We start from the raw sequence: 25,727 nt of genomic DNA, 5'->3' as shown, positions 1-25,727 counted from the left end.
TTAATTGTTGGCCGCCACAATTCTTTGCAAATCTGAGTCTGGATTATTTTCTGCGTAGCCAACCTGTGAATTTGATTTTGATATGAAAAGTGTATGTTTAGCTGGCATTCACCAGCAAGCCATGTAGATGATGGAGCGGGCTAGTAATCATAATATTGTAGCGCGCATGCGCACTACAATGACAAGGGAACGTGGGGGGGGGGGGATTAAACTGCTTAATTTAACCCCGTGAACAATCAACGAATGTTAGAGAGATTATGTTTTTGGTTTTAATTACATTTGGGATAATCGAAGTGGGTGTAGATGCCAGTGGCACTGAGGCGTTTCCACACAAGGAACACATCGATTCAATGCAAAAATACAACACTAGACAAGGAAAACAAGAAAAAAAGTAACAAACCCCAAGTTGCTTAATTTGGCCTGTTAAACAATAGTGTGCCATTAAATACCATCATACAATTACACGAATTACACCTACGTAAGAGATTATATTCTATCTTTATAATTTCTTTATTAAATACGAAGTTGTTCTAGAGATGCAAGCGAGCGACGCATCCACACCGAATCGTCGTTTAGTGTATTATTTTTGCATTGAATTAATGAAGATTTTGCAGGTCTGATAGCTGGTAAAAAAAAAACAATTTATATTTATGAACCATTATACCAACTTGCAATTGATCATTACAGGATTAAGGCCGATCTCTACTTAAATTAATCGAGGGAATTTTTTAGTTAATTGACCCCACGGCAGTACCTCTCCCAAGTTTACGACATCCTTCATTCGCCTCTGGCCCTTCCACACTCTTCGGCCCCTTACCTAAATCAGTCGGGAAATATTGATCCCCCCCCCCCCCCCGACTGTTATGAATTGTATTTTCAATCGTTTGCACAAGCAGTGCGTATGCTGTTTACGTCGAGGCTCTTGTAAGTCTCAATGTAATACACTCTGATTTTACCCAATTGCCTCACTCACTCAATCACTCACACAGTTTGTCATGTTACTGTCAAGGTGACACCCTTTATACCTAGTTTGTTTTAGTATAAACTTGGCTTTTACCGCTGTAAAGTTGTTTGGATAACGCGATAATGATACTAAAGGTCAACTTCAATCCCCCAAAATATGTTGTGCATTATATCTGAGTGAAGTATAACAGGATTGTAAGGAATCTTTTACCCCATGCATATAATGGTAAATATCGTTGTTTCCATTAAATATCTTGTAAACTTACTGTCAGTTTTAAATCTAAAGCATTGTATTAGAGTGTTTGCTATTCTGCTTTAACTTTATGACACCAGGTACAAGACATATCTCACGTCTCACGAGAAACTTTAGCTGAACTTCAGCTCGTACCATTCCAAAGTAGGGAATGTTTCCGTTCTTGGCCATTTGATATCATTATGCTGTTTACACATGACTCACATGATCTCCGCGGCGATAAACGCGGCAGTGAGTAATGTCACTGTCATTGTCGCCATGTTTTAGACGTTACATTTTCATAAATTAGTAACCAGATCAAGATGTTACTGGGAATGGAGTGGTTATATTTCGCATATCAGCATATCGCTGGAGATTAAATCTATAATAATTCATTGAGAAGGCAATATACAGGATATGGTAAGTTCGAATGTTATGACGCAGTTAACAATAAAACAAACGCTGCAATATGGCTAACAATATGGCGCTATCAATACGTGTCTTTTACAGTGTGTTATGAGGTTCATTCATTGTATTGTGAGTATCACAACCATCGACATGTCCATTAACCTGAGCTTCCATACACATATTAACGTGATCCTATAGTATGTAATGTCTTAGAATCGACGACTTTAGAGGGGAGGCAAATGCAATGTTCCTCAGTTTTTCATGAACACCCCCAGAACTCCTGCACTCACTCTGTACGCAATGTAGTTTAACGTAAGGCATATATTAGTGTGCAACAGTGCGTATGATACACACATACGTGACTGGATTGATTTTATCATAGTTGTATATGAATATTGTCTTAATAACAGTATTCGGTTGACAATCGTCTAGTGCTTGTATATGCTGTCTTAGCATCTAGTTACCTTTGTCATGAATACTACTAAGGTAAGCCTTCTTTAGTTAAAGGATGAGATAAGGAAATGGCTTAAGCTGTGAACTTTATTTTCTCCAAGCAACTTCCAAAGGTGTGTGAATTTCTCCGGACCACAATCCTTGTTAATTATCATTGAAGTGTCCAGACATTTGTAAGAACCCATCCGGAAAATTATCGAGCCCTCTAATATGATAAAATAGTGCTGAAATCCGAATGCACTTTTGTTGATGAGGCTGCCTGGGTGCATGAAATAATACACAAAACAAGAACGATAGCTGAAATTTCATGTATGGAATATATGCCACTCGAGACACACGCGATCGTGTTTTGTGCACGTTAATTGATATATACCATAATATTTTGGTGAGGTTTCTCATAAATACCATAATAAGACATTACAGTTAGAGTAAAGTACGATATTCCGCAATCCTTTTCGTATGCATCGCCCATTCCCAATATTACTCAATTAGGATTGTAACATATAGAATCATTAAATCATTTCTCAAAATCATCACTCAATCACCAAAGTTATGTTCATAACAATAATTTCATGTATAGGCCTCGTTAGGCTGTACGCAGTCTGACTATCCAGATGATTCAGTACTAGCATCGTACGTCTCAATCACGATATAGTTACTAATTAAGTATAACTGTTTTTATCAGCACATTCAAAATTTCAAAAATTTGAAGTCAACAGTCAAATTAAACAAAAGTCTAAAACTATGAACGGGAAACATTAGATTGACTAGCTAGCTAGCTAGTTGGATACGGGCAGTTTTATAAAAATGTGGGTGTACCACATAATATATCCATGTGGTTGCTATAACGACAAGCAAATAGCAACATTAACATGTGTAATTGGTATGTCAACTTCTGTGAAAAATATTTGGTAACCATGATAACTGACGTCAAATGTCCACTATATACTTAACTGTATGTTTGGTAATGGAGCGGCTTAGACAGTTGTACAGTACCATGAAAACATTCAAAACAAAAAGGTGAGAGGTCAAAGGAGGTCGAAGGTTGGATGGTGCAAGACATTAAGGAGGAATGTCTCTCATCATAATTGATAAGTGTTCATGATCATTATTTAAACTGCTTTTCCAAGTTTGTACCCTTCATATTTGAAAACACTTCCTCTGCCTCCTGTAGTTTAACGCCACGTGCCCAGCCCCCCTCCCCAAGTTGCCCCTTTTGTTTCCTTTTATAAATGGAGAAAAGTCTAAAATGTATCCCTTTTTTAATAATGAAATGTATCGTTTGCCCTTTTCCTAATCCTGTTTTTTCAAATATTAAAATGTACGTGCCTTAACTTTAACAACATATATGTTAATTTGATGAAAACAGGGACGGTAGTGTGTAGGGTGAGTGCCCAAAATTCCGACAAATATGTTGTTAAAGCTACTCATGTTCATACAGTTAAAACTGTCCCTTGAAGTTTGTACACATCGTATTTAACCCACTTTCATCGTCTCTTGTTCATTTGTAGTGTAGTGGCGGTACAGCACCAACAATTGTGACATATTCAAAACTAAAATAAAGCTTCTTTTTGACAGGTTATTATTGATGACAAGCAAAATAATATTCTGATGTGTGTTCCTTTTTGCTTTGATACCAGACTATGTTTAATTTAACCTGTAATTTCTGCTTACGAATAAACAATTATGTAATGTTATGATTTAACAGATTTATTCGATGTAAGGGATCTGTCAAGCAGGAATCAGGCAAATATGGCTGAATGCGAGAGAAATAAAATGACCGTTACTCGTTGTTAAACACAAGCAACATTTACGCGAGATCTTAATATCAGACACTGCACTACGCAAAACGCAATGTAAATCTCCTTCAAGTTTTACAGAACAGCTTTAACATGCAACCATCAAGGACCAGTGATATCAATCAGAACATGCATAAATTAAAGTGTAAGTAATAGAAGCCTTAGACTTAATGCATCGGAGTCAACACTGGTAGTTGTGATCTACCTTACTGGGCGCTATATAAGTAACTGTGGCATTAGCTGTCTTACAAACATGTATCTCCTTGATGTACGTTAGGCTTCTACCGTATATCTTATACCCTAGGCCTACTAGAGTAGTTTAGCAAAGGGTCATCTTCATCTATTCTTTTATATATATATATATATATATATATATATATATATATATATATATATCTATATATATGTATATATATATATATATATATATATATATATATATATATATATATATATATATATATATAAATCTATATGTATATATTTATATTCCACTTTTTCATAGCCATCAGTGACACTACTTTAGCGTGTACCTACTACGGTTTCGTAGACTATTTATATTGGCTGATTAACGTTGCGACTGCAGTTTAATTTCCCCCTACACAGATCTTTTAATAGGTCAAAGTTTGCATACTCAAAAACAGTGATGTGCTTAGCTCACGATTACGTCATCAAGGCGTTGCTACAACTTAAATTATTGTGTACGTTGAAGTTGAGATTCCAGTATAGTATAGGTTGTAAAATTATGACACCAGTATGATTAGTTGATGTTTAGGGGGAAACGATTCCACACAGCACACACCACTCTTTGTGGTAGCTTATTTCTTTAGATCACAAGCTGTGACGGTGACATTCGTCGCTCACCGAATAGTAGTACTTAGTTACGGTCAAGTTCATTGTACTGCTAGTCGCCCGGTTCATAAAGGTGACCACTAACAGCAGAGATTAATATCAATATATAACGTAACCACGAACGTTATTCTGCTAACTTAAAATAGAGATAAAATACCCATGATGAATGTTGTAATGGTTGTAATGTAACGCTCTCTATTTCTCCACAAGTGATGCTAAAATAAAATAGTCCAAAAGAAATTAAGCATCAGACGCTGATTCCTGCTTGAACTAATAATACACTTTTAAATTTCAATCTGGCTAAAATCAGTCATTACTCATAATCAATAGATCGTTGAAAGCTGTTTTCGAATTCTTTCTGTGCAGAGGATGGAGTACCTTCAAACCAAAGTTTTGGACGGAATGATGGAAGAACTACTGGAAGAGTTTGAGCCAATGCATATGTTAGATCTACTGGTTCAGAATAATATCGTTGATACAGAAGGCGAGAATCAGATAAGAGCAAAAAAGTCTCGAAAGGAAAGAGTAATGACTACTAGGTCTACTCTACAATATAAACATTATGATGATAGATGGCTTTTGAGATTTGCTGAAGTACTGGAAAGCTCTGCCTGGCATAGAACACTTGGAGAAAAGCTGAAAAAGAAAACGGAACGTATCATCAAAGAAGTTGAAGATATACAAGGTAATATGTTCGCAAATATTAGGTCACATTCATGTTCTGATATCTTTTATCAAAAGTAAATTCATACCAGCAATGTTTAGTAGCATAATGTATGTCAAAAGAAATGAAAAAAATGAGCCAGTTATAATTATTCTTATCTACTAGGCTATATGTATACTACGAAACGCGTTTGCTAATTAAACAATTACTATAAACTACGTATTTATTGAACACATTCTCTTTTATTCATTCCCATGTCTTGCAGAATTATACAGTGTCTCAGAAGAAACGTTTCTTTGTCTCTCCCACGTATTACAAATTGCTACAGCAATACAAGAGTCCGACGCAAGGAAGTTACTTGAATACTTTCAAGTACCACATACCAACAGCAGTGATCTTCGAAAAGCCTTGGTTAAATTTATTTTGTGTAATAAAATACCAATTCTTCGCTTCAAGGAGGCATGCAATGAATACAAGTTAAAATATCTTCAAGATATCAACGCCGAGCATGACATGATACTGTCCTTTCCAGGTAAGACATATTACTAGACAAAAGTTCGTTTTGAAACAACTGGAATAACCACAGAGCATATATTTTGGGATGTGCCATATATTCAATTTCGTATCACATATCCTAGACCTTGGTATATTCTCGTTCACAGGAAGGCATAAAACAATGATAAAAAATATTCTTCTTACAGCTGTTACAAAATACTTTTCAAACACCCATTCAATGCTAACCTTCAATTAAAAAATAATTCCTTGTATGAAATCAAAGTTGATCTCAAATATGTATATCACAGGTGTTTTGCCTCTTGATACGTCCATCTCTATAGTGTTATTTGTTTTATTGTTAGCACGTTAACGTTTTCCCTTCCAAATATGATGGTGTTACTATAACGCCCAGATTTGCAAAAGTGACATCTCCTCGACACGACTTGTAGACAAAGATATCTCCCAACGTATTAAGAGTTTCATAGCTGTTTGAAGTAGGAAGATTTATGTCATATAAGCTAAACAACCATTATTGGGTTTGTGTCACCTTTAATAGCGTGGTAAAAATGTCCATGGTAGTGTCAATATAAATCAGAGCTCTTACAGAAAATCAGCTGAGCTTACATTCAACTATAGAAATTTCAAATAACGATTCTATACTCACATTAGTCACCAAACTATATATGTCATTTTAATCACCAGAATTACAAGGTAACTTCTTGGTAAAGCTTCCAGCTTCAAGATCACATAAAAAGGTTTCGCTACTGGAGAGCGGCACATTGTGGGAGAGTTCACTATTTCCAAAGGAAACAAGTATTAAACTATACGTTTTCTTTCGTGGGGAGTATGATATACAATTCGTGAAACTTTGCGATGAAGCCAAGTCCCTCTGTCTGAGAATTAAATCCAAGCGAACCCTTGACAAGTTACTAGAAGAGAATGAAGCTGGTGTGTTTGGAGCAAATGTGGCAAAACTGGTATACAAGCCGATCAACGATTCCAAATCCACACCACACATTCGACTTGACTTTAGCAAGTCAAAACTTGAAAATGTCAGGAAACAGCTGTCAACTTCAGTAGGTAAGACAAATGTGTAACACATCTTTAATGCAAGGTGTTTTTTGAAACTTGTTGTATGGGCGTCTGCTAAGATAAAGGGTACAGAAGGGTTCTGTTGAATGAGCTTAACTAATGTGATGTTTTTTGTCCCTTGTCAGGTGATACATCGTCATTATCATCATGCTCAAGTCTTGCCAGTTTTGAAGCAGGTATGTCTGTATTTTTAATGCCATTGATGTCGCACGGGGAAGGTTTATTAGCTATTGAAGGCTTTCGGAAACAAATTCATCTAGCTAGCTTAAACCTTGGTAAATGTACTTTTAAGACATAATCATTTTAGACAAACCCTTTAAAGGTTAAAATAATATTTCCCAAACAAATACTTACCTGTTTTTCAGGCATAACTAATGCAATACTGCATGAATAAACCGTATTTCAGAAATCTACTATACCATTTAGTTTGACATTTCGTTATTGAATACTTTTTTTCAAACCATTTACGTCCATCTTTACGTTTATGTTCAGGTTACAATGAAGAGCAATCTACTTTTGATTATCTTGACATGATGGATAGGCTGACCCAGGCCATTAATATATCAGACATTGAACTATTGTGTGATTACTTCAAAATTGACTCCAACTCTGTGGCAAAAATTCGTGGAAGTAGCAATCCTAAACGGAAGTTCATACACGTGTGTCGACAAAATAAAATTTGGACAAGCAAGGACAGGTCAAGACTGGTGGAAGCTGTTAGGTCGAATAAGCTTACAAACATGGAGAACATCATATCTGCAAGACACAATGATATGTCTCTATGGCCAGGTGAGTGTAATGCTTCATAAGGTTCCTTTTTGTTACTGGCAGTGACAAATCATGTATACTAGAATTGACGACATTCTTCTTGACAACTAGTGGCATGAAATGCACATGGCTTTTAATGAACAGTTTTGGCATATTCTTGTACAATCTACTCCAATTATCAAGAAATAATTAACACATATGTCGTTGACATAATTCATTGCTTCAATTGATGATGATGGCATGTTTGTTAAAAGTGTTGTCCCTGGCTTTAAGCTACATTTCACCTTGTGGTTCAATATATCTCCGTACTACAAGCCTACTATCCCATTGTATTAAAATCTGTTGATTTATTTATTATTCAAGTTTCAGGTAACACAAAAATAATGAACTCAATGTTTAATTTTGGTTTATTATTTACTGTATTAACTTTAACAGAAGTAACAGTGAAAATAACTCCAACGAAACCATATCACTCAACCTTTACCAAATTCAAACAATTCATGCTGGGGAAAAAAAGAGCTTTGAAATCTGAAGAAGAGGAAGAGTTGGGTATGAAGTTGCTATTCAAAGTGTCTACAGCAGAATCGCTGGATAAATTCAAGACAGATATTGACAGTGGAAGATTTCTGCAAGAAATATTGACAATTTATAAAGACGAGACGGGCGATAATTCCTTGATGATTTCACAAGAGGAACGAAAATCCATTGAGCTTATATACGACGAGAATCAGTTTAAAGAAGTCTTACAACATGGTTAGTATTTTTTGATTAACACCTTGGGGTAAACAGAAAAACTACATTAACATTTTGCCATATTTATTGGCCAAACTTTCAGTGGCAAATGTTATACAACCGTTTTTGTTTCCTTGCTTTAGCAAAGGAACCTATGTAGTCAGGTTGGCGTATGTAAGTGTATGTATGCGTGTGAGTGTGTGTGTGTATGTGACACTTGCTTGGGTACATTGTAACTCAACAAGGGGAAATTAGACTAAAATCAAACTTGGTATATAGATCCGCCATAGTGAGAAGGTGTGCCATATTGTTTTTGGTGCCTGTGAAGGTCACCGAAGGTGAATTAAAGGCCAAAAACCAAAATATTAAAAACAGCAATAACTCCCATTGACAGGGTTTGACATGGTTGATATGTTGGGAGTAGTTGTGAATGGGGTAAGGGATCGTTTCCAAACATAACGGTCATGTGATTGTAGGTCGAAAAAGGTCAATTAGAGGTGGTAAAAAAGTAGAATTTTTGCAATAATTTGAGAACAAAATGTCCGTCAAGGTTGGGAGTTACGCTATTTTAATCCAATAGTCGACCCGCATCTGTTTGACATTTGACCTCAGGTTGACCTCCAGTGACCTGTATTAGTTTCTTTCCATTTGATTATTTAAATTTTCGTGTCCATATTCCGATCTAAATTGTCCATAAGTTGACTCCTCTGCAATCTTTTTGCGCAAAGTTATTAGAGACCAAGGTTTCGTTTGGTTTTGTTAAAATTCTTAATAAGTACAGTTAGGATGATTCTGTGAGTTCTGTAATAAAAGCCAAATCTTGCTCATATCAGACACATGGTCCTCAACAGGTTCTCAACAGGACCAACGGTTGATTTGTGATATTTTTGGCAATAATACTATGTGTGTACATCGGACCACGTAGCAATTTTAGGACAGTGCTGCTCCCTTGAAAATATTCCTTACAAGCAAGGAACCATATTGCCCTTGAATTTAAAATGTTAAAAACAATTTCTAGGTGACGGAAACTAAGAGAAGTACAGCTGCATCATGTTCAAGTCTTGTTGGTTGTGATATGGGTAATTCGGGTTATTCCTTTAACCAGTGATCCTGGATACAAAGCCTTACAGATACACAGTCATGTGCAACTAACTAATCTTTGAATGAGAGATGCGCAAAATTAAAATAGAAAGCACTATTGCTACCAAACATTTACTATGTTCTCGTATATTAAACTTCAGGTGACAACGAAGAGAAATCGAGACAACATACATTCGACTATCTCGACATGATGGATAGACTAATCGAAACCATGGATGTCTCAGATATTGACCTACTGTGTAACTACTTCAATATGGATCACAAATCCTTGGAAAAAATTCAAGGAAGTATCAATCCTAAACGGGAGTTTATACATGTGTGCCGCCGTAAGAAGATTTGGACAAGTGGGGATACATTACACCTCCTGGAGGCTGTTAGATCTACTCAGCTTACACGGCTGCAAGGCATCATTGAAGATTTCAATGATATGTCTCTTTGTCCAGGTAAATATTTAACATATTACAATTCTGCGGAAAATTGAATAATAACGATTATCCATCGAGATAAAATTGTCCAAAGTTTGGGGAAAATAAGCAAGCTGCTAGATATCATTGACCATTCTAATATACGTCTTATTTAAATCGTTTCAGTTACGTATTTCTTGCAATTGCAAAACAACTTTGAAAGATTAACAAGAAAAGTTTTTATCAAGCCAATGAATAAAATGTGACCTTAAGTGTATTTACCATTTCTTCAGGTTTTATTTTCTTTAAATAACATTCTATAAAATTAATATTGGTATCAACATTTTATACAACCACGACTTCTTTTTCTGTGACAGAGGTGACATTGACGATGAAGTCAAACGTACCAAGTGGTGCCATGGCAGAGTTTGAGGAGTTCCTTTTATCAAGTAAAAAGCGGCTAGATACCAAGTTTCGAAGAGAATTTAAAGTACATCTTGTTGATTGCGAAAAGGGAAGCATTGTATTTCGATTGAAAGTACCATCTAAAGATTCCCTGGATCAACTGATCGGAGACATCCACAGTGGAAGACTCTTGAAAAAACTCATGACAATGTTTAACGAGAGGACACAAAAAGAAACAATAACGATACTCGAAGATGGAAAATTGTCAATAAAACTGTCTTACGACACCAAGCAGGTGAAGGATGCTAGCAATGTCTTAAAACAGCCCAGTGAGTATGAATCTGGCAACATTAAATATGGCTTAGGAGTTTATAGTATCACACAACGTTGCTACGGTGTAAGGAAAGTTTCTAAATGGCGTCATATCGGGCTCTTGGAGGTCTTCGATCTTCTGTCTGAAGGACCATCATGACGATAATAACTTCTGAAAGAAGTTGTTCTTAGCTGTTATGGGGCATACAGGTGTATTATAAGATATTATTTGACAAAAAATGACACATACCATTATTCAACGTCTGCTTCACCTTCCACTTTGCTTTTCTGCTAATTTTGCCCAAAATGCAAGCCCGTTTCATAGAAATGGAATAAACTACTTTAAAACATGAAGAACTGAAGTAGTTCAACAACGATCTGTATGTCGTGAATCACGATTATTTCCGCTAACATAGCGGATGAAGCTAACTTGATAACAATAATATTTCACTAATTTGTTCTGTTTTCTCTCTTAACACCCATATTTCACAGTTTTCACCATAAAAGATCAATGGAAACGAGCTCTGATGAGAGTACAATCACTCATGGAAGAAGATTTTGATCCCTTCAGTCTCATGGAGATTCTCACTAGCAATGGTACATTAACTAGTACTGAAGTAGATGCACTGAAAGCCACTGCCAAACGAAAGCAACGTGTCCGTTTATTCATGTCATTTCTCGAAACCAAAGAGGAGACCGCATTCAATTCGTTCCTTCTTGCGTTGGAAGGGTGTTTTTACTACGAAGAACTAGCAAAGGCGTTGAATTCTGAAGTAAAAGGGAGTCAATCAGGTGATTTTAAGTTTTAAAAGAAGCTGCGCATATCCAATTGACTGCACTGTGTTGGTATGTAGAATTAGATGTTACTGCTTTTATCACCATAAGAGTCTTACTACTTAACTATTCAATCCAAACACTGAAAAATACAGCCGCTATGTCATAGAATTGAACGCTCTTCAACTGTAATGTATTTCTCTTGTCATTTGAAGGTTACCTTTTAAGTGGCGTTACAGAGGATATGACTGAAGGGAGTCAGGTGTCTGGTAAAACAGATGAAATTAGTCAACAATGTTCAACCGAAGAAATGGATTTTGATATTTTCTTAGAAAGTAGTGGGTAAGTTTAACATCACATTCAAATTGAGCATAGATTTTTTTCCCTTTCTGTATCCGACTTTTTTTCTATTAAAAGAGGGCAAGCAAAATTGAATGTGAGAATCATCTCTGTAAGTGTAACAACATGTTAATGGCATAAATACCTTACATTCGGCCTGCACCAGGTATCAATACTTTTAAGAATAAAGTCAAAATTTACTTGATTGCTGTGGATTTAAAAAAACCCATCTATTATTACCTCTATCGTCAATTTTTGTGTTTACATTGGATTGATTTGTGCTATTTCCTTTGCCTTGAAAGTTCTGATAACTGGTCATGGGTACATTTAAACCATTCATTCGTATAATTATTATTGCTGTATTTATCATCATAATTAATGCATTATGAGAAAGCTAAATATATATATTTTTGATTTGTTCGAAATACTTTGTCAAACATTTTATTGTTGTAATGTTATATTTCATGGACAACACACTACATATTAACTGTAATCAGATGGTTTACCCACTAATCCATTTGTTCATCTACATATAATGCAAATCAGTTTATCGCCCTTTCCAAAATATGTTAGTAACTGGTGAGTATCTTACTTACAAACGGTGGTGTACAACTTTGTATCATTCTTTGTAGGAACTGGAACATTGTACGAGCTCCTCCCAAAAGGTTTGTTGAAGATGAACAAATGGTTGCATCCCTATCAACACATAAACGATTGAAGACTACAAAAGAAGTCGAAGAGTTAGGTAATTCGAAGTGATTCACATTTCTCAAATTGTTTACACCTCCTCTTTGAATTCAATTGTATTGAACTTAACCAATCAACCATAAACAAAGACTTGGAAATTATCAAACGAGAACATCATAATTTATATTTAAAATATTGCAAAACATAACTTTGCAAGAAAAAGTTTTAGGGGAATCTCTAGACAATTTTTCACAGAAAGTAATATTTTTCCATGCATTATTTCAATCGTGAAAGACCACATGTTTAAATTATTATGGAAATACAAATAAATAATATAATGAAATGAGGCATTACGCCATAAGAAAGCAAGATAATGTGGCTTTTGACCGGTGAGTTAACTAATTTCACTTGACACATCACAAATACTTCTATTTCTTCCAGCCGAAAAAGGTGGCATTTATCCCGGGACATCATCGAATGTAGGAAACGAAAGAACAGATATGAACGATCCTTTTGACGATTTTCTTCATAAGATAGGAATAAGTATTTTAAATGCTGGTAAACTGACTTTGGAAGATTTCCTCAAAGTAAGAAATGGACATACCTCTATAGACTATGTTACATCTTTTTGGCAGAAAATTACTTCTTTAGATTATCGAGCTGTGTTACCCCAACATCTTGTACCGAGTGATATTTCTATGCGTGACTTTATTTTTTGCATTTTTCACTGCGCGGACGAGTTTCTCAAACAAGATATTATAGAAAAGCTATCAGCTTGCCAGTTGGCAGTACCTCTAGTTCTCGGAGGTGTCAAAGACAAAAATCCCCAACTATTACTTTGGGCATGCCGAAGAATAGTTAAAAAATGGAAAGGTGAGGGAGATGCATTTGCTCTTGAACAACCAATTGTAGCATATCCAACCTACACTGTATCAGTTTTGAGAATCGGTAATGTACGGATGTCAAAATCGAAATTACTAAACTATATGCTAGGTTATAGCCAAGGCTATGGGTTACATCCATTCTTTTTAAATAAAGATAATGACAAGTTAGATCCACGTTTTTCGCATGGATCGATCGAAAGTGCTTGGTTCCTTCCAATGGTAGGTAACGACGGAGAAATATTTAAGAATGTCACTACTTTTTTCAACCTACGTGGTGATTGTAGGGATTATCCTGTACAACGTAAGTTTGCTTGCATGTCTGCCAATTTAACCATTGCAATAATTGCGACAGAAAAGCGTAGCGAATACGTCAACACAATCAGAGAATTGAAAAAGATTTCTTCCAAGACGCTATTTATTGCAGTCAAAGAGAAAAGGAATACCAATGGATCAGAAAGATCTTCTCTACCTACGAAAAAGGATAACTGGATTTTTGTCAAAACTATTCAGGTCGACACCATCAGCCGAATGGTTTGCGAAATCATAGCGGATTCATGCAATAGAAATAGACAAACTGAAACTCTGTTGAGTATTGAGCAAATAGCAGAGAAATGCAGACCGTACTTAGATGTCGACGAGGACAAAAAAGAATGTAGTAAGGCTCACACCTTTGTTAAGGACATCTTTGGAAGTGTTGAATACAAGGATGTCTTAGAATTTAAACAAAAGAGTTTTCCGTTGCAAGAATCTTGGCGGGAATGGGTTGAGCTGGATAAAGCCCATTTTGAATCAGAAAACGATGATGATGAGTCTTTCGAACTGCAACGAGAAAAAATAATACAGGCCAAAACAAAGCAAAGGAAAATTCAGCTGGAAGCTCAGCTTTCAAACACTATGAAGCTGTATCACAGTACAATCGAGAGAGAAAAGAATAATCATGATTATTTGCAATATTTCCTTGGCTTCCTAAATGACAAAATATACCAAACAGTAAGTGACACGATATTAGATGGCATGAAAACCATTCTAAAACTTGAAGAAGAATTAAGCCAAAAAGAAAGCCTAAAGGAAGAATGTTCAGCTGTGTCTGTTGATGATGTGGTTGACAAAGACGGTGAAAAAGGTCGCTCTGTTCGAACGTGTGAAAATATGAGGCAAGAACGTAAGTTGCTGTTGAAAAAGTGTCGAGATAACAATCTTGGATTTGAACACTTTATGAGAGAAATTGGGCAATTATTCGAAGCATATGAAGAGCTTTCTGAGAAGAAACACCAATCAAAAAATATTGCTTTGTTCCCATCAATTGCCGCTAGTTTGGTAATGGAGATGCATTCGTTAGAACTAATGGACGGCGACACTGGCCGTGTGCCTCTTACATGGGTCACTGCTGTTTTAGATCAATTGAGTCTCAAACTAAATGATCCGAAGGTTTTGGTAATAAGTGTGGTTGGTGTTCAGAGCAGTGGTAAGTCTACACTTCTCAATAGTATGTTTGGTCTGCGTTTCCCAGTTCGAGCCGGACGATGCACGAGGGGTCTTTTCATAAGATTTCTCCCAATTGAAGAAAAATTAGCGGAAACGCTAGGGTTCAGTTACTTGATCGTCGTTGATACTGAGGGCATACGATCCATTGATCATGACGATCGAAGATTCGATAATGAACTTGTCACGTTTGCTTTTAGTATTGCTAACGTAACGATTTTCAATATAGAAGGAGAAAACATTGACAGTGATATGACAGGCATACTCCAAATAGCAGCACATGCTCTGATGCGGATGAAGGAAGTTGATTTAGAATGCAAATGCAAAATAGTTCAACAGCGCGTAGCTGATTTGACCGCTGCAGACAGAAACAAAGTGAGTACCTTTAGAATCAAACAAACCCTCGACGCGGCTACGAAAATTGCTGCGGAAGCAGAAGGATTAGAGGGGAGGTATGAAAAATTCTCGGATGTCGTAGAACTGAAGCTAGATGAGGACTTGCAGTATATACCCTGTCTTTGGAAGGGAGGAATGTCGCCACCAAATCACATGTATAGCGAAAAGGTGGTCAAAATAAAGAACGGGCTCTTCCAGGATATCAAAAATAAGATCATAACACCTGAATTAACAATGACAACATTCACGGAGCGCGTACGAGATGTTTGGAAAGCAGTTAAGGAAGAAGATTTCGTTTTCAACTTTCAAGATAGTGTTAGGGCGGTTGACTTTAACAAATTTTGCCTTGAATACAACGGGTGGGTAGTTGACATGAGGAATGCAATAATGGTAAAAACAAAAAGTTGCATTTCAGAAGTTGAATCGAGTTTTGGAAGTGGTGTAGATCCTGATATCGATTCTTTGAAAGATTCCTTAAGCGAAGAAGTTGAAAATGAAAGACAAACTTTAAACCGGAAGGTACGGGAATACATTGAAAACCATCCTCGTAAGAATATCATGATGAAACACAACCAGGGCTTCCGCGACGATATATCGATTGGACTAAAAGATGCAAAAAACCAAGCGGTTATGAGACTTTCAGAAGAATTCGAGATCAGAAAACTAAGATTTAACTTACCAAGCCTTCAAAGGAAGTATCTTCCAAAGATGTTAATGGAAGCTAAAGTTACGGCCACTAAAATGCTACAAGCTACAAGTGATCAGGGTAAAGATAAAGACGCTTTAGAACAGCATTTTAAAGACAATTGGAGATTATGGATTGGCAATCTCATGCAAGAAGGCAGTTTAACTCGGAAACAAAAAACAACATCCTGTTTGAAATCATTGTCCGAAAAGTTACTCCTACGGATGACCAGGGATATGGCAGTTGGAAATGAAATTCAAAACCTAATATCCCAAGAAGGGGGAATAGAGAAGCATGTTGAACTACCTGAATTTGCTGAGTACATTCACGTGAAATATGTAAAGGCGTGGATCCGGCATAAACGTATGAGCGAGCAACATGGAGCCGGTCACAAAGATGAGGAAGGAGAAGATGGCATCATTCGAAATGAAACAGAACAGGCCAGTACATACGTAAAGCAGGTAATCGACCTTCAAATAAGTGAACTTCAAAATCAGAAGGGTAAATATTTTGACACAAATATATTTCAGTTGGTGGTTCGGAAAACTCTAATGGAATTATCGTCTCAACGTGACAGATTTAAACTTCCTCATCTCCTCATCGCAAAAGCACTTTTGCATTTATGCGGACGAGCGTTTGAAGAGGTTTATAGGGACATTGAGGAAAACGAAGATGAATTGAGTGAAATATTCAGTGAAGAATACTATATGATACAGGATCACTTCATTGATTTCTATGGTCAAACTAATATAAACAACCGTGCTGCAGATTACATCTTCTACTATCTAAGAAAAGACATAGATATGGAAATCGAGCACTTGAAGAAGTATGTGCTGAATAATATTCAGTATGCTAATTACACCAGAAGGCTGCAATTACCTTGGGATTTACTGAAGCAGTCTGTGGTACGTGATCAGGATTGGTCATCACGCGTGGAAAGCCTGTACCATTTCTTGTATGCTGATGATTGGTATCGACATTCTATGAAGCAGCAGGCTGAGAATTACTTACAACGAGAGTGGGAGAAATGCTGCAAGAGGATAGACAAAGATATCCGTACCAGGCAAAAGGAAATATCAGACACTCGATTACGAAAGATAAAAATTGTCGACCAAAGAGTATCTTCAGAGACAACGTTTCAAGAGTGGGTCAACGAATTGCAGAATTGTTTTGACGAACTTGGACCATTTGTAAAAGAAATCGAGTCTATTTATGTTGGAGCAGAATTTTCATTAGTTTCTACCATTTTGAAGAAATGCTTAGAAAAGTACTTTAGAAAAAAGTTTAACGAAGTAGGGGTGTATGATGATTTTCAGTACAGCTTCTCTTCTTTTAAGACCGAAACTGGCTTATCGAATCTGTGTGATGAGGTGTGCCCTATGTGTGGGAGCCCATGCGATAACATCATGGAGAGCCACTCGGTTCATTCTTCCTTCCTTCATCGCCCCAGGGGGATGAAAGGGGAAGCTTATTCAGAGACATCGAAACTTATATTGGAGGATTGTAACTCTTCATTACTCCTACGAAATGCCACATTTACATTCGGCAATGAAACACTTCCTTGCGCAATGTACAAACGGCGTTTCCCAAATTGGGACATTCGCCCGACGAACGGTGACTTCGGTAAGCGCTTTTGGCAATGGCTATTTGCTACTCAAAACGACTGGATCGCGCTCACTTTTGACTGCAAACCTGCTGATATACCTCAAAGTTGGTTTCACATAAGCGAGCAAGAAGCGCTTGATAGCTTAGAACAAGACAAAAATCTGAAGACAAAAGGACGGTCAACATTTCATGGAGGAGCTTCATTTAATTAACCATATGTTGGGAGTTGATGAACGCAAGATCTTTACAATCATTATAATGTAGAGCCATTATTACGTAGAGTAACACATATTCTGGCGTGCGTTTTTCAATTTGTTCCATTATCAGGCACTCCTAAAGACCTTCAGTATTCTCCCGAAATGTTTACACGTAAAAGATCGGTAGAATTTTTCTAAAATAATTTTCTATAGAAGCTCTGATCCTCGAAATAATTCACACCCTCTGAGTAAAATAGACCGCTAAATATTTCAATGTGGTTAATTACTTTTAATGTGGTAATAAAATGCTAGTTAAAATTTGAGTATGGGTGACACTTTCTATTGTAAACTAAGTGTAAACTATTGTATATCGGTACCAAACTGGATTAAAAGTATAAAATCTGAAATCTCGTTATTAATGGACCTTTGAGTAGGTGTAATTATGATATGCGGTTACCTACAGATATGTTCATATGACCGGAGTTAGAAAGATAACTGTAAAGTTGGGGAAATACTGGCATACGACTTACAATGAAACTGAAGCACACGTTGTTGTACAATATGTCTACGTGGCCTTTTCTAAACACGGTTAAAAATGTTTGGCAGAATTTAATAGGAAGTACTAACTTTTGTAAGTCTTTATCAGGTATGTCAAATAAGGAATGTATGAATGTATAAGGTATGAATATAAGGAATATTAAAAGAAGTTTATATTTTGATATTTTGAAGCTTTCCTTTGTTCACTTTCGCCTTTCATTTTAAGCTATGCTAAGTTTTACCTGCTACTATTGAAGTAAAGATTCCAAATTTTGGAATGTTTTTGAATCAGCTATGCCTATGAGGGTTCAATTCTATGTGAGTTACATTCAAATGGTTATACTGTTAAACTTCTTGAGATAAATTTGTCTTAACAAAATAATATGACAATTGATATATGTGTGTATAATCTGTGTTAACATTTGCTAGTTATGGACAATAAATTAATCATTTAAAATCAGTTAATTAAAATTATTGTCTGTGTATGACGTATTCATACGACCTCAAACCTTTTTAACATTAACCAATAATTATCGGCTTAAGGTGATAGTATGATAAAATTGTTAAATACATTTATTTAGCATCAATACAGTATCATGAAAAATATATTATACGTTTCGTAGGGTTGATAAACTACAAATATCTAACAAGTTCCATGAAGTTTTTATTGACACACATCTCTCTTGGAAAGATCACATCCGGTATATCTCCATTAAAATGGTATCGGAATTAAAAATCGCCTTATTTACCTGCTACCTGGGAATATTCTTATTCTTCGTTACAACACTCTTATTCTACCTTGCATATCGTATTTTAGTATTTTTTAGGGCAGTACATATGCTTCTTAAATCTTTATCCTCCAAAAAGGCCATTTCGTTCTGTTTTCAGTAAAGAATATATTCATCATCCAACTATGGTTTGTTTTCGTTTATATGAACACCCTTTCAGTTTGTGACATAAATCGTTACCACACTGGTGTTTTTATTTAAAACTGATACTATCTACTCTTCTTTTCCATGTTAATAGTTTCTGTAATGTATGTAATGACACGCATTCGTATCCTACCCGTATACATGTAATTGTATATCGATTCCACGTTTGACTCACTTCCTTACAACACAGTGTTCGTTCCCAAGCTTTTAAACTCTGGGATTCACTCCCCGATAATGTTATTAAATGTCTCTCAATTAATGTCTCTCACTTATTACTATTAAAGGGAGTTGAGACATAATCTTATTACCAACCATCTGTGACCAACAGTTTCTTGGTTCTGTTTTAGCCTTTTTCATCTTAAATAGTTGTGATCCCCTTTTTTTCACCCTCTCTCTCTCGTTTTATTGTTTCATATTTTGACTCATTTTTATTTGTAAAGGGGTGTTCACGTTTATAAGCTTCTCCAAGCTTCTTGTGGGCACATCTCAGTCTCTTTCTCTTTAAAATTACTATGTTCAATGCATTCTTATGTTGCTTACTTCAAAAGTGACAGAAATAAAAAAAATTATGAAAATGAATGAACAGGTACTTGCTACTATTTCATTAAATCAATGTTAAAGTTTAAAAAGTATTACATTTGCTTGTAAACATCTTCAATGCCTTCTTAGCTCTCTAATGGAAAGCTGTTGTCTGAAAATCGATCACTACGATACGAATTGCGAAATAATGTAATATAGCCATAGTAAGGATTTTGAAATAATTACGGCCTCAACAAGCATTTTTTGGTATCCAAGCGAGGCAACGAACTAAACATTTCACAATTTTCTAACATTTCCAATATAAAGAATCAATCATGCTTGACCATTACAGTATATCCCTTTTAAGACTCATTTATCATGTTTCCATGATACAATTTTACCAAGAATAATCGTTATGAAGTAATATTTATTAAATTTTCGAAAACAGCAAATGATGTCACACGTTGTCATTAGTGCTGGTCAAGTACCGATAGGTTCTCAGAATTTCTAACATGCTGTTTATTTCTTCAAAATGTATTTATATGATCTTAAAACTGATACCAGTAAATGTATTCCAATCATTTCAAGGTGTCTTCTCATAATACTGTTGTTGCTTCTGTTCATGGACCAATACCAGTTGTTGTGACCATTAAACTTAAGTCTATCCAAATATGGTAACATGGTTTTAGCTCTCTATAAAAAATTGTAAACAGAAATATCTCTTCATGTTCTTAAAAAAAAATACTTTACAGTGACAAACCCGTGGTAACAAAGTAGCATCCAAATACAATCCCAAAGTGAGATTGCCTGTGCCGTCATATAAAATTACGAACACTTTACTTAAATCTGTGGAGAATTCCTAACTTGTCTGACAACGTGCTACAATACACGAAATAAAGGAACTTGATTAACTCTGATTAAAGAAACGGGGAGGTTTCTATGACAATGAGCCAACCAAGCAAACAGGTAATTTGATTGTAACGACAACCAAAAACAGTTATAATTAACAATAATAACAATAACTAATAATAAACATATTTATTTATTTAAAAAGTATAAGATACATTAGAGTAAAGTCATCAACGTCAAGAAAGGAAAAAAATATCAATCAATAAAATTATTGAAAATAATATAACAAGCTAAAGACCAAAAACTAGATCAGTCATTAAATTACGTGGTAAAAGATGAGTTTTAAGTTGTGACTTACAACAATCTGACGGTAGTAAAACATAAAGTACCGGCAGGGCGTTCCATAGACCTGGTGCACAAATATGAAAAGCCCTATCATGATAAACCTCTGATTTACACATGGTTAGTGCAGTGATGGGGCTTACGAGCGAAGAATGTGCCCACAATAGCATCAAGTCAACAGTTCACACAAGTGTGGGTCGGCGCATTGCCATGTAGAGTTTAAAAAAAACAAAGCATACCATTTTGAATAGGATTCGCTGCCTTTAATTGTCAGCCTAGTAAGAATGATCAGTGCTGCAGCTTTGATTACGCAGGTCAAAAAAAAAATTCACTGTTTTGTAGAGATGGCCATAATGTACAGATTGGAAGATAGTAGACCCATATTTACAGACTTTTTCATCCATTAAATTATTAAATAGCCGATTCGTTGCAATGTGACATATAAGATTTGATGAACCTTGTCGATGTTTTTGTTTACTCTTGCGTTTTGAAATTTCGCTGGGTAAATATGAACTTTGAACGATAAATTCAAGCTACATTCTACTCACGTATGACAAACAGCTTACACATGTATAACTGCACACACACAAGTAGGTTAACTCATGGACTGTTCAATATCCCTTGCAATAAGGTGATTTTAAAATCAGCACGCTTAATGACTATCGAACCAATGGTGGTATTATCAGGTATTGCTTACCAAATCCGACGGAAGAAATATCACTATCCATCGCATAGGTCTAATAATATCGTGGTGAGTTTAGCTCGATTTTCTTTTCTGGAAGTACCGTGTTTAGTTTTAATATCTTTAGATCATATAGAAAGTAATTCGTTGATATTAATAGTTCCATTAAAATGTATGTAGAAGTTTCTTTAAATGTGGACTCAGGTAACGGATATATCGCAACATAGAAAACGAAACATGGAAGCCTTTGAAAGAATTCAAATTGCCTTATCGTAATTAAACTTCAGGACAAAGGGAAATATTGTACTTTGATCCCACGTCATGAGACCTCAGATCGCCATTTTGGTTTTGTAATACTGTGCAACGGAGGGCTGCATTGCGGAGTATGATGTTGAACTGCTACACAGTGCGTATTAGCAACGTCCCATTGAAAAGGGAAAAAAATAATAGTATTTTTGTTTGTTCCTTATGTGAGGGCCACCGAATAATGCGACCTTTTTATTTTTCAGTTGTTTAAGATGTACATTAACAGCTTTATAGAGTCACATCCTTGAGCTTTATAGAGTCACATCAGATGTACATTAACAGCTTTATAGAGTCACATCATTAACAGCTTTATAGAGTCACATCCTGGAGTGTTAGCTCAGTGGTTAACGCCGGTGCCTTCCCATCATAAGGTCCCCGGTTCGAGTCACTCCAAGATTAATGTATGTCGTCCAGTTACAGAGTTGTTGACAATTAACAATTCATAATCATGGACGTTAAATTTGAATGTAAGAGACTGACTTTGGTCAGCTTGCGGCTTTGATAAGCCAATGATGGCTTCTTCGCGAGTTCCTGCTTGCAGGAGGATCTAATATACATACATACATACATCTGTAAACAAAAAGGTGTGCAATGATTCAGTGGCAGATTTCCTGTTTTGTCAATTTTCCAGTTTTTCACAACGCCTTTATGTAGGATATAAATAAATATAAACTGTGGAGTCGATTAGAAGACATTTTGAACATGTAATCTGCTTTACTAAAGAGCTACATAAATAACAGTAATAAATGAAATGGTGACCTCATTTTCTTCCAACTCTCACTGTTTAATCTATGACAGTTTGGTACAGTTTAAAGCTCGTTTATGTCTTTTACAAAATGTCAACCACTAAATGCATGTTTTACAATGTTATAAACATTAATGATTATTTTGACACCCTGTGTTCATAGGTACTAACATGGGCGGCGATCATGGGGGGACATGTCCCCCAAATATTTTAGGTGGGGGGACATAGTATCAAATATCCCCCCCAATATTTTGTGGCATAGTTTTTTTTTAAGCATGTTTTGTATTTTTTTTTTTATGATATCGCTAGTAATTTCAAACTAGAAAATGCTTAGATGCAACTTACAAGGCCTGGGAAGTGCCATTTCCAGCAATCTGGGAGGCATTCCGGCCCCCAATTTTTTTTTTGCGCTTCGCGAGAACTAATGGTGGCGCTACGCTTAGAAAGTCTGGGTACAAGCTTTGCCCGGCCCAAATTCCTCGCAAGGCGCCTGTCTCACCGTGTCACAATTTGTTACTATATATGACCGAAAGTAGTTTTTACTTTTTTTTCGAAATGAATAGCTAGACGGACCGCATCCGTAATGAAATTTGGTTTGCATCTTGTGTAAGTACGTACAATCATACATATGATTCACGTCGATATGGGTTCACTGGGCTTCCATTTGGCCTGTTTCCTACAAGATTTCTAACCGCAGGTGCGTAGCCAAGGGAGGGGGATGAAGGGTGGAGACCGCCCTCCCCCTCGAGCATATTAGTTTGGTATTTTCTATGATATCGAAATTTATAGTAGCCGTTATAAGAGGTTTTAATATTTGTACACCAATAATTTAACTGTGTCTGAATTTTCGAAAATTCCGTGACCAACATTCTTCATCATACTTCCCTCTACTCGATCAATTTTGACCGGTCTGTTAGGGGTTGAGGGTTTTTTTCTGTATTGGTTGTCCATAGATGAAATATTATGCAACATTATGGGTATGTTTTGAAGTGAATTTATTATTCAAATTTTGAACAAATAATGGGCATAAAACCTTGAAAAGTGGGGCTGACGGGTATTGTGGGGCGTTACGTAGAATTACCTACAAAAGCAATGATCCACAGGAGATGCAATGAGGTAGAACATGATGTGTGACTGGTGACAATCTTGAGAAAAGGTTATGAATGAAAAAAAAACTATTAGGAAAAACTTGGTTCTCAGGCAAAAGTGTACATCTGGTTGGTCAGTTTCAAGCCCGAGAAGTGCCATTTCCGGTGATCTGGGGGCTATCAAAACCAGAAATGTTCTTGTACGCTGCGCGCCAACCAGCGGTGGCGATCCGCTTTGATAGTAATTCGCCTGCATGTCCCCCCCCCCCCAATATTTGAAACAGATCGTCGCCCCTGGGTACTAACACTATGAAGTGTTGATAGTTAGGTTTGGTGGTGTAACAGCATGTCCTAACGTGAAGCAATCTTCCCTCTGCAGTTGACGCTACACTTGAGTAATCTACACAATCCGTAAAGAGAAGATGGATGCAGAAGAACCGAGTGGAAGTCAACCTGCGAAGCGTCGAAAGACGTTTCACGGAGAGAACAGTATGTTATTGAAACATATTTATAATCGTATGCCTAATACATTGTGGTTTACCGCTAAGGTTTCAACCACTGATTTGCATTCATTTCTTTTCTTTATTCCCTTATTAAGGTCCCGTACCAACACACGTCATGAATCTCCTTTCACTTGTTGTTCTCTCTGCTTGTTGACGTCGGTTTGCTTTACTAACTACACTAAAAAGTATTCGATTTTGCCTTCTAACGTTATTGGATATTTTACTACTAGAATGTTTCCTAAACCCAGTGAATCATCTCTTTCTATGAAAATTGGTTTCTGCTTAAAAATGTATATAGCTTAATCCACTACTCATGATATATGTTTTTAGTCAACCAAGTTAAATGACGATATTTCTTTTGTAAGTAACAGTCTCGAGTTATCAACCATGAAGAACATAATTTTTTGATCACGAATATTTCCCTGATATTATATACTTTACACATACACAACCAGTCGCTTTTAGTTACCGGACCTAGCCAAAATTGAGTAATTATCAACTCTACGATCAACATACTAACAAATTAATATATATATATATATATATATTGTTACAGGCCCCTAAGTAGTCTCAATAATTTGTATGATTTTTGCAACAATTAGTTGTAGTATAAATCAATATCATAGAATATTATAAATTAATCTAAGAATCATAGTATAGAACTGCCTGGTGTGTGTGCATATCTGGTGTGTGCAGAATATTTGGAAAAGTTGAGAAGCTTCTAGAAGAGTTAGAACATTTGAGAACAATGTAGAACATCCCAATACAGTACACATTGGAACAAGCTAGAACATTGGAGTGCCGCCAAGGGGACATCCCCTGTGCTATTTTTAGAACACTAGGTGAAGATTTCCTGGAAAGGTGAAGTGACCTTTTGGATTGGTTGAACTGAGCTGGAGCTACTGTAAGATGCTTCTAGAATGGATGGACATTTCAAGATCTTTCTGGACTTGTGAAAAGGCTATATAAGCACCTGATAATTTGAGATCGAGAGTTTTTAACCATCTTGGCTCCAGGAGTTTAATAACCTCTCGCTCAAGTGAATCCTACAATTCCAGTGTGAGTAAATACTCACTTAGTTTGACAGTAAAGTTATAGCTGTCTTTTTATTAGTGGATTTGCTACAAGTTTACCGGCTTCGAAGTCGCCCATCGTTGTGTAGCCGTCTTCGGTTCTGTGCCAGTCAGCACTAATTATTGTGGCCTCTGAGTTACCCAAGGACAGGAATCCAAGGATAAACAAGCTGCAAGCACAACTTGGACATTCATTAGTAGTCGACCTCCGAAGTGGAAGTCATCAAGTTGGGAGCTGGATTTCTTCAATATTGGACCTTCGTCCGTCTACAAGTTTCGCTGGAATATTCGCCAGGACTTTTTGTCACTGCGCTCGCGTCGCAGCACACACCAGGTAGTGAGTAAATTATAGTATAACTTATTAAATCTGTTTTAGTGTAAACTGCTTAGATATTGATAAATGATCTTTGTTTGATTTTAAC

The 25,727-nt window shown here is 36.2% G+C and overlaps 2 protein-coding genes across 5 annotated transcripts in view; both read left to right on the top strand.

Moving 5' to 3' along the window:
• LOC139981473 (interferon-induced very large GTPase 1-like) overlaps nt 1-18,393 on the top strand; it is a 55,934-nt gene extending 37,541 nt beyond the window's left edge. For both annotated transcript variants that reach the window (XM_071993997.1, XM_071993918.1), the window contains exons 3-13: nt 5,637-5,903; nt 6,569-6,946; nt 7,084-7,134; nt 7,451-7,747; nt 8,162-8,479; nt 9,700-10,002; nt 10,341-10,697; nt 11,173-11,472; nt 11,670-11,796; nt 12,426-12,538; nt 12,922-18,393. In XM_071993997.1, the coding sequence (XP_071850098.1) occupies nt 5,637-5,903; nt 6,569-6,946; nt 7,084-7,134; nt 7,451-7,747; nt 8,162-8,479; nt 9,700-10,002; nt 10,341-10,697; nt 11,173-11,472; nt 11,670-11,796; nt 12,426-12,538; nt 12,922-17,744 (7,334 nt within the window). In that variant the 3' untranslated portion in view covers nt 17,745-18,393. The remainder of the gene's footprint in view (nt 1-5,636; nt 5,904-6,568; nt 6,947-7,083; nt 7,135-7,450; nt 7,748-8,161; nt 8,480-9,699; nt 10,003-10,340; nt 10,698-11,172; nt 11,473-11,669; nt 11,797-12,425; nt 12,539-12,921) is intronic.
• LOC139982288 (interferon-induced very large GTPase 1-like) overlaps nt 1,399-25,727 on the top strand; it is a 41,502-nt gene continuing 17,173 nt past the window's right edge. For 2 of the 3 annotated variants that reach the window (XM_071995083.1, XM_071995014.1), the window contains exons 1-2: nt 1,399-1,615; nt 24,109-24,218. The gene's annotated coding sequence lies outside the window, so the exon portion shown is untranslated. Of the gene's footprint in view, nt 1,616-21,492; nt 21,660-24,108; nt 24,219-25,727 lie in introns of those variants that run through there. The other variant, XM_071995161.1, reaches the window with a different exon arrangement.

Source organism: Apostichopus japonicus, chromosome 1 (genome assembly GCF_037975245.1).
Source record: "Apostichopus japonicus isolate 1M-3 chromosome 1, ASM3797524v1, whole genome shotgun sequence".
NCBI lineage: Eukaryota > Metazoa > Echinodermata > Holothuroidea > Aspidochirotida > Stichopodidae > Apostichopus > Apostichopus japonicus.
The sequence above is the reverse complement of the archived record's forward strand: the minus strand, read 5'-3'. Positions and strand labels throughout refer to the sequence as shown.